This window comes from Caretta caretta, chromosome 15, assembly GCF_965140235.1.
Source record: "Caretta caretta isolate rCarCar2 chromosome 15, rCarCar1.hap1, whole genome shotgun sequence".
NCBI lineage: Eukaryota > Metazoa > Chordata > Testudines > Cheloniidae > Caretta > Caretta caretta.
This window is the reverse complement of record NC_134220.1, coordinates 20,383,385-20,396,816: the sequence shown is the minus strand read 5'-3', so window position 1 is coordinate 20,396,816 and position 13,432 is coordinate 20,383,385. Positions and strand designations below refer to the sequence as shown.

The 13,432-nt window shown below is 38.2% G+C and overlaps 1 protein-coding gene across 8 annotated transcripts in view; it reads left to right on the top strand.

Moving 5' to 3' along the window:
- SFSWAP (splicing factor SWAP) overlaps positions 1–13,185 on the top strand; it is a 96,107-nt gene extending 82,922 nt beyond the window's left edge. For 5 of the 8 annotated variants that reach the window (XM_048822214.2, XM_048822215.2, XM_048822223.2 and 2 more), the window contains 5 exons: positions 1,581–1,736; positions 2,895–3,020; positions 8,111–8,281; positions 9,297–9,369; positions 12,765–13,185. In XM_048822214.2, the coding sequence (XP_048678171.2) occupies positions 1,581–1,736; positions 2,895–3,020; positions 8,111–8,281; positions 9,297–9,369; positions 12,765–12,830 (592 nt within the window). In that variant the 3' untranslated portion in view covers positions 12,831–13,185. Of the gene's footprint in view, positions 1–1,580; positions 1,737–2,894; positions 3,021–8,110; positions 8,282–9,296; positions 9,370–12,764 lie in introns of those variants that run through there. The other 3 variants (XM_048822217.2, XM_048822218.2, XM_048822220.2) reach the window with 2 other exon arrangements.
- The last annotated feature ends 247 nt before the right edge of the window (positions 13,186–13,432 follow it).

Genomic DNA, 13,432 nt, shown 5'->3' with positions numbered 1-13,432 from the left:
GATCAAAGCAATTCTCCTAGACAAGGTAAAAAACTGTAGATATGTGAGGAACCCAGCTGTATCAATTTTATTGCAGGCCTTGTCATGTTAACAATGACTCTTCTACATAAATATGTATTCCTTCCATTACTCTTCCCAAATGTGTATCCTGAAACTAGTTCCTAAAGCTCTTGATATACCAAGGATTTGATTGCAGACCAAGAAGATGCATCTAGAGTTTTAGAAAGCAATAAAGCATGCACAATAGCCCCATAGTGTGTTGCAGCCCTGCTTCCTGTGGACATTTTAGCTCCATAAAGATATTTCCTCAAATTCACAAATTAATAATTAAAGTCTAATCCAAACAGATGTGGGTGAATTTGTTAGAACTATTTTGGAAAACAAGTAAGTTTTGGGACCCTCTTGTTTATCTGTAGTCAACACTCCATCAATGCCCTTTTTTTCTAATAAACTTCAAAGCACCATAACAAATTTGACATAAATTGTGTCTGATAGTGGTGCTCTGTTTTAGTAGCATAGAATGTCAATCACTGAAGTTTTGCGCATGATGTTCTGGCTGAGAAGTTTCAGATTTCACAGTTGATGACCAGTAAATGTAAATAATGACCATATTAATGAGAGTCTGAATCTCCCTATTTTGTATGAAATAGATCATCATAGAACAAAATCTAGGATAATGCATGGGGCATGAGTGGGAAGAAGGGAGGAGAAAAGGGGCTGCAAAGCAACTCATTACGTAGTGAATGATTTAATGATTTTGCAGATAAAATGTAAGTCTGCATTTTGAACTTGTGAGTAGAGCTGGAAGCTCTAAACTTCCATTTGATGTTAATCACTTTCCTGGTGTACTTTAGTAATAGCTTACTGCTAAGCCACCTACTCCATTTATCCACTTAATGAACCATGGGTAGTAATTAGGAGCAGGATGCATCATTAAAGGGTTAGTTTGTAAACCAAGTTGGATGGAATAGGTAAATGTGTGCTATGTTTTTCATTGGCCCGGTTTCAAAAATTGAACTAAAATTTACCTCAAAATAGCAATCCCTCACCTAATTTGTAAAATGGGTGTTTCCTGTTGCTCCAGAATTCATCTATTCATCTTGGAGGCAATATCTATTCAATTACTTCCACTTTCTTCAGATATAATGTGACTTGACAACTTTATAGAATAATGAACTTCTAAGAGAGCCTATTAAACAATATGACTGGTATTAACTTACTTTATTTAAAGGAGTACAATGCCTTAAGAATGTCTCATGAATTCTAGTTAAAATAATAATTCCATATATTCCAATGAGAAAGTTAAGCCATTTTTTAATCATTTGAAGGCTAGTGGCTAAATCTCTTCAGGTTGAAGTGATTGCAAAAATGTTATAGAACCAAAACAATCATACCCAATTCATAAATATTTTAAGCTAATGCGTTTTTCTGATTGTTTGGACTTTTGTAGGCTGGTCCATATAAGCATGCTTTCACTAAGGTTCAGCTTTGGTTAAGGGATTAAGTCTTTTCAGGATTCTAGTTAATACCAAAACTAGCACATTTATTCTCAATGTGAAGTGTGTGCCTCCATATCACAGACTCACAGCATCCACAGGGACACTGAGCATGGAGCCGAGTCTGAGCAACTCATCAATGGCAGCAGGAACAGAGCGAGAAAATTATCAGGCAGCTTCGACAACGAAAAGATTTGACTGCTGGAGCTCTTTAGAGGGAAATCCTGGTAAAACGTCAAGGTGTCTGACTGACCTCAAACTTTATAATCTGTTTTTTCCTTTAATCCTTCTGAAAGGCCTGGTAAAGGTCAGATTTCTAAGTGAAAAAGCAGTTAAATAGCAATACAGTACTTAACTGCTGTTGTGATTTTCCTTTCAGTAGGTCTGTTTGACTGTAATAGGATCTATGATTTACAAATGGCTTGTCTCTTAGTCATTGCAAAGTTAGGTTTTCTGAAGAAAATGAATGCTTGAGGTACATAGGGTAAAGTGTCTTGTATAAAGGAGAGTGGAGTAAAAATTCAAAATCCCTAAGCAAAATGATTAGATCTACATATCTTATTGGGAACAGAGCTAAATAAAGGAAAGATTTTTGCTTTTTTCTTATTGTATGTATTCTCTATTGGGAAATGCTCAGGTTTTACTTTTACAAACATTTAGCCTTAAATCTTTGAGATAAGCGTGCGCTCTTACATTGATCTCTGATCTTAACTGGGCGCGCTCTGTTTCTCTCTGTAGGGCAGACATTTCAAGTTGAAGTGCTAATGCTAAACAGTCTTGGTCAGGAGTTAGTCAGTTGCATAGGTTGAAAGTATTGAATAATCAGGATTTTCCTGCAGCATAAGGAACAGAAGTTCTTTGACTTGTCAATATTCAGAGGAAACTTACAAATTTCAAATCAAAATGATCTTTTTAACTCAGTCTCTTCACTGTTTGTTTTCAATTTACCTGCATGATGCAGCAACACTAGAGCATGCTGCTAATTTGGAAAGGCAAAGTCAAGTCTAACTTTAAGATTTTAGGCTTTAAACCAAAATGGACTTAAGCATAACAGTTAGCAAACTGTCTCCCATGAGAGGTAACTGACTAACTGCACTGACATCCCAATGCAAATATGAGTTGAGAGTGGTTCACGTGGCACCTCTTCCCCTGTTGAGAGTGAAGAGCAAGTAATTCATTCTCATAAATATAAATAAAATATTTTGATGGTGAGAAACCCTCGTGACCCTGGCAAGCCTTAGAGACTGGGAATATCCCATGTTGATATGAAATCAAATAAGCATTTGAATGGCACCATAGTTGGGTTTGATGACAACATATTCCACTGAAATAAAAATAATACAACAAATTACGGCAATAACAACAACAAAAAATAAAACTTTTTTCCCTCCCGGTCAGGTCACGATCGAGATCTCCACGGAGAAGGGTCCACTCACCTGAAAGGCGAAGAGAGGAAAGGGCTGTTCCAACAGCTTATCGCATTAGTAACAGTCCTGGAATGAGTAGGAAACGCACACGTTCCAGGTATGTGCACCAGTCATGACAAATGCCCTATTTGGAGTTTTAAATATTGTGTGTTGCTTTGTGTGTACTGTTTATGTAAAGCTTGTTTCTTTTGTGAGCTGAGGCTTTGGTTCAGCCATGCATTATACAATGAGTAACAAGCCAACCTGTGAAAAAAGTTTGCAGTAGAAACACTGGTCCCTCCTGTATAGAATGTATGTACAGGTCTACATCATAAAGTGATGAGCATGTACATGCTTTGGATGTATCTAGTACAGTGACAGGTTATTTTACAGTTCATGGTTGCTGCTTGATGCACTGTAGTTAGAGTATTCTAACCCTTTCCCAGTCTGAAACATCTTTGCTGTGCTTTCCTTCCTGCAAATATTGGAAACCGTTCAGATTTGTACTTGGAATTCCCAGTGTCTGGCTACCGTCCTTCCCCCATGGGAGACCATGCACTCTCAGTTTAGATGTGCAGATATTTGTGCAATGTGTGCAGTCATCAGCTTGGGAGCACACACATGCATATGCACTCACAAAGCTAAATTAGATGCGCTCTTTGGGGTAACTGCATCTAAAGTGTGCATGTCACAATTTCATATGCCTGTCTCTGAATCCTATTCAGTCCCAAATTTAGGTTGCCTCTCTGTTGTGGGGTGGGAAAGGAGCAAGTTGTTTTCATTGTTGTCCATGTTTGGTTAAAAAAAAGTACTTGGTCTCCACTTGTCTTATTTTTTAAAAAATGAGAATAATCCCTATAGAATCATAGAATATCAGGGTGGAAGGGACCTCTGGAGGTCATCTAGTCCAACCCCCTGCTCAAAGCAGGACCAATCCCCAGTTTTTGCCCCAGATCCCTAAATGGCCCCCTCAAGGATTGAACTCACAACTCTGGGTTTAACAGGCCAATGCACAAACCACTGAGCTATGCCTCCCTGCCTCCCTCCTATCATGTATCCCATTGCAGAGCAGCAGTGCATCCAAGTTGAGGAATAATACGTCCTTTTACTCTCGTACTGATAGCAAAAATTAAAAACCTGGTAGAATCCAAGTTGCATACTCCTGCAACTTATTAATAAAGGGGGTGATCGCACAGTTCAAAGCAGCGGTTCTCAACCAGGGGTCCACGGGCCTGTATGGATCCATGAGGAGAAGCCCTGAGCCCATGAGTTAAGTTGCAGTTCCTTAACCAAAGTGGAGCAGTCCGGAGGCACAGATACATACCCCACCTCCTCCTCTCCCCTGCCTCCTGGCCAACTTGGAAGCAGGAATTTGGAGCCAGGCAATGCAGGGCAGCTGCTGCTTTCGCTGGTACCATTGGGCGGGCAGCTGCAGCACACCCCCATCTCCTGCTGCTGGTGCGCAAAGCTCCCCAGCCCCCTTTGACTGCTTATGCAACCAGTAGGAGCCACCTGGGTGGGGGGACCTGGGAGACCAGCAGAGCCCCTGGGAGCAGGAACCACAGAGTGCCCCTGCCGGCACACAGCCCCTAGATTCCCTTCCCACCCCCACCCCTGCTTTCTACACCCTGAGCTACCCCCCTGTGTGCACACAGTTCCTAGCTGCACCCTGCCTGCACCCTGAGCAGTTTTCATACTTTTTGAGCTGACCACACCCTTCCCTTTGAGTTATAATTTTTGGTTGCACCCTAACCCAACTCAGACAGCCTGCGTGGCCTGCTGAGGTGAGTCAGGGTGGAGGTGGTGCTCTCTCCCCTGGCTCTGCTGTGCAGAGCTGGCCCAAGCCCCACCGGGCCCTGCCCCAGCAAAATAAAAGTCAAACTACGCCTATGGGGCCTGGCCAGAGCTCTGGCACCCCACAGGGCTAAAGCCCTGAGGCCCCCTCAACACCCTCTCTCCTCTGGACCCTGGAGTTTTTATAGCATGTTGGAGCAGGAGGGGGGCTCAAAAAGAAAAAGGTTGAGAACCCCTGGTTTAAAGGAAACGTCACCAGTTTACTTCATCCGGTGAATTCGTTTTCCATATTTATTGCCTCATAGTAACAAAAGACCCTGTTGCAGACTCCTGGTGGATTAGGTCAAGTAGATCAGAAGACTCAACATTCATAAGTCTAACCTTCTCCCTTTCCCTGAAAAACCAGAATGTCAAGTAAAATGAATCCTTTCCCCCAAGTCATGCACTAGGTGTGCATACACTTAAGTTCAGAATTTAGTGGTATGAGTGGCTGACCATTCAGTAGTTTAAATGAATAGAGGATTCTTACAGTTGCTACACTACTAGGGGTGCTGAATTGTGGCTGCTTGGTTTGAAGGGCTCCATGATTCAAGAAGGAAATCTGTTTTTATCCTTTAAAATTATTTTAAATAGCATTATACTCTTAATATGGCTAGAAACCATATAGCAGATCTCCAGCACAAAGCTGAAACTAAGGTCTTATGGGTATAGTTCACTGAACAATGCATAATAAAAACTGGCAGTAAATGCCAAAAATTCAAACAACTGGGGAAACCGTATTAGACAGAAACAAACATGCAGCCAGTTCTGGGAGCTTGCTAGTCATATTACTAGGGTTCAGCGAAGGATTTCTAGGCAAAAAATCATGAGTGAAGCTGGCCTGTAGGATTTTTATGAATGGAAAACATACTACCTGCAAGGACCCAGAAGCCAGCTTTCCTTGTGTCAACTTCAATGAATTAGCGACCTCTTGTTCATTAAGTATAGTAGGACATATTTCTAGAGTACATCTGATTGCCTTTTCCAGTGTAGGTCCTCTTTCTGTATTTCTAAATTGCATGTAATAATCAACCTACAAAGAGCTTGGTGAAAAAAGTAGAGTATGTTCAAATCAAAAAGTGACAACAAGAAATGGCCTTAGTTTAAGAATGTGTATGGTACGTCCACTCCAGATAGAGAGAGAGATTTGGGACACTGTTTATAAGTACATCCTGTTTATGGTATGTGCTGTTGAAAAATAAGCCATGGAAAATTGAGATGTGATTAGTATAATATTGTTTGATATTTTACTACCAGTGTGTCATTACATGTTGTTAGAATAAAAACTTATAAAATAAAAAAGCTTACAGTGAAACACATTTTTACTTTTAGAAAAGCACTATTCAAAACTTAATAAATACTCATGCTCTATGAAATATTTTCATAGCACAAAATTATAGTTTGCTGCTTAAGAAACACAGCAATTAAAATACCGAGTTTACTAGTCAAGGGATAGCTGATTCCTATGGCTTTGCTCCTTATGGTAATGGAGAGCTTAAATAGGTCCGTGAACTTGTCTGATGTTCAGTATCACTTGGTAAGTATAAGTAATTAATGTATTTGTTTTTGTCATGAATATTGTTTTCTGTTTTAAAATGCAAGTAAAAGTGTAAGAGTTTTGTAATTATAAGATTGGGGGTTTTTTTACTTCTGAATGTTAACTGATATTTCAAAGGTGAAGTATCTGCCTGGATTAAGTCTTAAGCTGTGTACAGTACTTGTTTGCCATTTTTCATATTATATTGATACAACAAAATTGAAGTTTTATTCCCTAAGCAAGTTAGTGTTTAATGTTATCAATTCTTCATTTTATAGAATGTATTAAGTACTATGTGCAGTCCGAAAGTAATCATCTAAAACATAATAATTATTCCACTGACTGCGCTGAACAATACCTTTTGGTTACTAATGTTAACTCGCTGGAAATCTTACCCAAAAGAATAAGATGTAGAGAATGATGTGGGGTATATATAGTGCTTTAAAGACTGTACTTTTACAACTTTTACCACCATTTATCCTGAAAAATACTAAGCACAGAAATGTAAGACACTTTTTTCTTTTCTCATCTTCCAGAGATGTGCTAGGCTTTTTTAGGAAATCATAAATTTTCAAGAACTTCATTCCATACATTATTATAACTTTCTGATTAAAGATACTCTTTTAGGCTAGTAAATACACTAAAAAGTACATTAATTGGGCTATTCAGGGGTGAAAAATTCCATGGAAATTGGAGTGAGTTAATAACTGTGACATTTAGAATGTGGCTTGAAATGTTAAGGCACAGTAGAAGCATCAAGCAACTCATAAGCTACTTCCAATGGTAGACTGTAAAAGTTATAGCAAAACTTTGTGGATTCCCTAGTGGACATTAATAGTTTGTTTTTTGTTAAGCTTTTAAAAATGGAGAGAATGTAAAGTAGGAGAGTAGGGGGACAGGAATACAATGAATTGTTGCATGGAGGTTGATTCAGTAATCTTAATTACACAACTGAGATGTTAGTCTGTAAATTCATAGTCAGCTATAAAGATCTAGATTACTCAGTCTCCAGTTTTACCAGGAGAATTCAACACTAGAGTTCAGTGCTGGATATAGTTTTAGAATATTTGTGTAGTCCCCTTGTTTTGTCAACAATAAAAATAATTTTATGTATCCATAAGTCTACTTTGTTCCTGTTTTTATAGTAGTGATTGTCAGTTATAGCGAACGGTCATATTGTCTGCTCAAAGCAATCCCAAGCATATTGCTTTGGGTAGGACTATTGGAGATATACAGTAGCTCAGTTGTAATTTTGTTTCGGACTGAAGTTTGTCATGCAGTAGGTTTGGTCACAGAAGCAGATTTGTTAGCTTAGAAGGAAAATATAAGGTATCAGTTTGACTTTTAGATGAGACTGTCCATAGTTCTTTTAGAATGAATTAAAAAATAAAGACTGTGAACACTCATGCTTCAGGTCATTAGGGAGTTAGAATCAAACTTTCCCTACAGCCAGGTTATTTTATAATTGTCCATTACAGGATTTTCTTGCACCTTCCTCTGAAACATCTGATTCCTGATTGGTATGTTAATTCCTGTGTTTCTGTGAAGGTCAAGTAAGGGCTGAGGCGCAAGTACTCTTAATGCTCAGGTACTGGGTTGAAGTCTGGGAATCATAATGTATAGGTTAAGTATGAGGACTCCTGTGAGTTTTTCCTTCCTACTATCATAGGACTATAACTACCCATGGTATGATGGTTACAGTGCGTACTCGATGCACAAGGAGCACCTCATCCAGGAGGCCTAGAAAATCTGTTAGAAATGTCTAATATGATTTCTGCTTAAACTGGTTAACAACATATAATTTTAAATCTCCTCCAATAAAATGCTTCCTTTTTCAGAAGCCCACATGAAAAGAAGAAGAAACGACGGTCTAGATCATGTACCAAGTCCAAAGCTAGGTCTCATTCACCATCCATGTCACCAGGCAAACAGTCCACACAGAAGAACTCTGTACATTCAACTAGTGTGTCTCCTGTGGAGAGTAGGGAATCCAGCCAAGAACGCTCCAGGTAACACTTTCACAAGGGCATATGGTGATACTGACAGCTTTTGACCATGAATGTATCTTTTGATTGGATTTGTGCATGGAGAGTTGTAATACAAGTTATGCAGAGCTCCAAGAAGTTAGGGCTGTGAGTCAGTGTGGTTGCGGGGGGCGAGGGGGTACTAGAACTGTGCTGGGGACCTGAGATTGTGGGGAACCCTATGAGACTCTCGGGGCCAACTTTCAAAAAGGGTGAATTTTCTAAAAAAATATTTCAGGCGGGAGAAAATGCTAGAGAACTCAATTGCCCAGGGAAGAGTGAGTGTAAAATGTGAGAGATGAAACAGTCATTTAAGGGAGACACAACAGGAATAGCGCTCCTTTTCCATATAGACATCTCAGTGCAACTTGAACCAAAGTGATGCTACTGAGACCGCCATAATCATACAGTTAAAAGGTGATTAAAGTTACTAAAAATCATAACACTTTGTTGGGATGGATTTCTTTGTTTTTCCTTTTGATTGTAATTGTTGTTGAGGATTCCTAACTGAATTACCCATTGAGTAGAGTCTGTTCACAGTTTCTGCACTGATACTCAGAGCTTTCTATAGCAGTAGTTCTCAAACTTTTGTGCTGGTGACCCCTTTCACACAGCAAGCCTTTGAGTGTGGACCCCCTCCCCCCCCAATTAAAAACACTTTTTTATATAGTTAACACCATTATAAATGCTGAAGGCAAAGCAGGGTTTTGGGTAGAGGCTGACAGCTTGCAAAACCTGCCTCCCCTCCCCCCCAATGTAATTAACTCGCGACCTCCTGAGGGGTCCCAACCCCCAGTTTGAGAACCCCAGCTCTATAGCATTGGCCACAGGTATGTGAGAGATGACCTCTGTGACAGTGACCTGTATTGATTATAGTCCAGTGAAACATAAAAACTCTTGAGCAATATGAGGGAGGCTTATGCACATACAAGACAGAATTGTTGCCTGAGATATAGCTAGAAAATATATACATTTCTAATTCTTAAGTTTTAATTTTTAGGGGCGTTTCTCAGGAAAAAGATGGCCAGATCTCTTCAGCAATCGTGTCTTCAGTGCAAAGTAAAATAACTCAGGTATAAATTAAGACGTTCTTTATTATTTAATGAAGTGTATTACCATCATTGTAGCATGCTCCTTTAGGTATTTTGTATAATTGTGTGATGTAGAACTTTAAGTATGGTGGGAGTCCATGCTCTTTGTTTTAATATTAAAATAGTTCATTGTACAATAAAATAGTTTTTCCAACTGCTATGCTTGCAAACTTTACCTGGCCTTATATTACACCATAACCAGTAATAAAAGTACAACAGGCTGAATTATGCTTTGAATGAGACTGTGCAATTCAGTCATCAGTGGCAAAAATTACTGAGTCTAATTTGCCATGCAGCATCTTTTATTGAAGAACCTATCTTGACACCAGGTTAAGTTTGCAAAGCTCGTGTGGGGGCAAAATCATTTTTCTTGTAAACTGTCAATATTTAATATTTATGTCACTGAGACCTAATAAACATGGATGCCATTTTTACTGAGACCTTTTTCAGAGCAGAACTGCTTCTGTTATATTAAATATTCTTTACTTTTGCTTAAACAGTTGTCATTGGTGGGGAAGGCTTAACCAGGCATAGGGGTGATAAAATAAAAGTAGAAAAGACTATTTCTAGAAACTGTTCAGTCATTGGCAATATTGTTCTGCATAAAAATATCTGCCAGCTACAGCTAGAAAATTTGAGTGAACGCTGGGACACTGATCTAGTATCATACTGTACTATCCAGACGAGTGAATTTCAACAGTAATAGGATCACCCAGTTTTTGGAAAATCATCATTGCAATGCGTAGGCATAATGGAAGAGTTAAAAAGAGTTGAAATGGACTTCCAATTGAAGTGCATTCTGTACTGCATTTCACAAGAAATATAGATGGAATGTAGAGGTGTAAGAGATGTGAGTGTGGTGCTTGGAAATAGGAAACATTTCATTCTGAGCTCTAGGGAGGAGTTTTCAGCTGACCATGCTTCCCTCGCCCCATTTACCCCACGGTTTGCTGTAGGGTTTTGTTTTGTGTTAACAGACTTCATTCTCCGTGTGTGTGTGAGAGATGTGTATACAGAGGGGTATGTAAAACAAGAAGTCCTAGTAGGTAATGGGGCCTTCATGTCTGCAGGGGCGTGCTTATCTCTTTGCATCTCTAATTTTTATAGATTAGGGTGGTGGTTGTTTTTTTTACTACTGTGTCTGTGGATGCTACACATCCTATTAAAATTTTGGCTGAAAATAGACAAAAATAATACTTTCTAAAGTTTTTCTTCTGGTACTGAATTATAAATGTAAAAATAGGTTATTTGTAACAGGAAGTCCCTTAAATATAATAGTACCACAAGAACCACTTTTTTTTTAAACAGGTGTAGTAAGACTTATTTGCCATTTAGGCATAATATAGATGTACGTTATTTTGCTGTGGATCACTTCATGACTTTAACATCATGAATGGTTTCATCAAAGGCTTGTTTCTTATGCTAATCAAAATGATGTTTTAAAGCTATTTAATACATTTATTTCCTTTAACACAATTAATATTAAGAAAATATTGAGTTGATATTCAAACTATATTCCATTTCTTTTAAAAAAGATAATCCACATAAAATTTTAATTTGATTCAGTAGCTTAGTTTCTAAATGAGAGTATTTAACTTCCTTTGTATATGTCAGTTTTGAGGAAGACTGTTATAATGCCTTAATTACAGTTTTTATCATTTTCAGAAGCACAATTGCTATGGAGAAATTTGGCCCTTGATGACTTTTGTGTGCGTGTGTGCGCACGCTATTTGTTTTTCCCATTTTGTAGAAATTGATGATTCTTCCGGAAAATGAAAACTGTTCTTAAATGTAATTCCTTTATACACAAGTGGCTAGTACTTTACCCATTGCTCTGTCAAAGGAACACACTTCCAAAATACTTTTTTACTTTTTGCTGCAGAAAGAAAAACCAAGAAAGGAATCAGAAATATAGCAACCAGAGGGGGAAAATAGAGACAGTTTTCTTAGTACATAGCTCTTAGTAATCTGCCAAGTAACTAATTATTAGTTAGCTATAAGAGGTGCTAGGGTCCTTGGAGTGAATTAAGTATCAGTTAGAAAAGCATAATTGAGACAGGTTTTTATTGTTACAAATAGCTCCTAGATAGACTAAATTGTTTCTGTGACAAGCAGTTTGTATTTGAGCTTTTGCTCAAAACACAATCGTAACAAGAGAAAAGGTATTATCTACAGCCTTTGATGTCGGCTTCTCAGCTGCAGTAAATGTTAAAATATGTCTGAAGGACAGCTCCAACATTTCAATAGTAGTTAAAACAGTTACTGTTTGCAAAAAGAGGAGGAGTGTGCTTTTGTTAGTGGAATTTCTGTGCTGTTTCTCCAAATCAGACTTACATTCAGGTCTCACAGATTTCTGAAACACAAGTAAATTAATTTTGCCAGTGGATAGAGCACTTTATTGGGACTCGGAAAAGCTGTGTTACCTGCTGGGTAACTTTGAGCAAGTGGTGGCCCTTCCTGGCCTCAGTTTCCCCGTCTATAAAGTGACGATAATGATATTGACATACTTTGTAAAGTGTTTTTAGATCTACAGATGAAAAGCAGTCTAAGTGCTAGATATTATCTTTTAGCCTATGTATAGCAAGTCATCTTTTGACATGCATTATGGAAGATGGATATTACTCTTTCAAAGTAAACACATTTTTAGTAATTTTGCATTTGGTATTCAGAAGCTTTTTAAAAATATTTTGTAGTCATAAAGCTTCACAGAAGCCATCAGGCTCAACTTACATAAAATTACATTTCTTTTGTGAGGAACTGCCTCTACTGGATATTGGCAGGACCGAATTAAGTGCTGTGACTCTTGACAGGAGCTCTCTTATATTTCATTCTGACTTTGTGGAAGTACTTGTTTAAAATACTGTATACTAGTGTTCTAAAGGTGAATTTTAATTGCTGCAGCAAGAGTCTTCTCCAAATTCTCTTTTTTGGGGTGGGGGGGAGGGCGGCTTGGTACCATTGGAATCAGCGTATCATGAAAATGAAAGTTCATGCTGCAATGTATGCCCTTCATCTTGTGTTGTATTGTGTATAGCCACTGCCTCAGTTCCATTCTTTCCACCTACTCAGCTCACACATGTTCTACCCTATCATTTGTTGTTTCATTTCTCTTTCCTATTGAGATTTTTTACAGTGAGATTTAATTCTTAGCTATTTAAAAAGTTTTCTTTTGTTATATATATATATTAGTTTAAAATTATAGTATGTGGTTTTGTGAAATCAAGAGGCCAGTGCTTTTAAGTCCTGACTGAGTGTATTCACCCTCTGGGAAACTTACCAGTAGGACTGCTGACTTTAGTGCAGACAGTTCTCCATTTCAAACTCTTGATTAAAAACTAAGGAAACTTCTGACAATTTTTCCTCTCTACTCCCTATAGGATCTAATGGCCAAAGTGAGAGCGATGCTTGCGGCTTCCAAAAACATACAAACTAGTGCCTCCTGAGACTTGTTGAATTGACCATCAAGAAAACGGTGTGAAGAGGAACACTTTAAAAAACTGCCTCATCTCAAATGTACAGCCGACAAATTTAGCTCATTTTGGTTCAGATCTCTTTTGTCTAAAGTTATCAAAACCTGAAGAACTAAAAACCTTATCTGTACAGAACTGTTCCCTAGGAACTTCAATGACTTTTTGCACCCAGAATCTCTCTTGACAGCTTTTGGTTTTTGTAAATTGATTTTTTTGACTAATTCTTCAGTAAGATTTTATGATCAGCAGTCTGTATATATGTAAATATCATGTTTCTGTGATAAAGTATTACACAATAAAAGAGGAGAGAAACACCTTTTATTAGCAACACACTTGTTGGCGGGTGCTTAATTGTTTGAGTGGTTTTTTTTCTTTACTGTCTTTTAAAGCAGTTCCTCAGGCAACGCTGTTGCTAAGCTGAACTGAAAAACACCTTTCAGTTTCTTTTGTGCATCAGATGATCTAAACACATACATTGCTCAGCATGTTACACCACAGTTGGTTTTCACACGGAAAATTTTTTTCCGTGTGAAATTTACAGAATTTTTTTTATCCTTTGTTAAACTCCAGTGTGC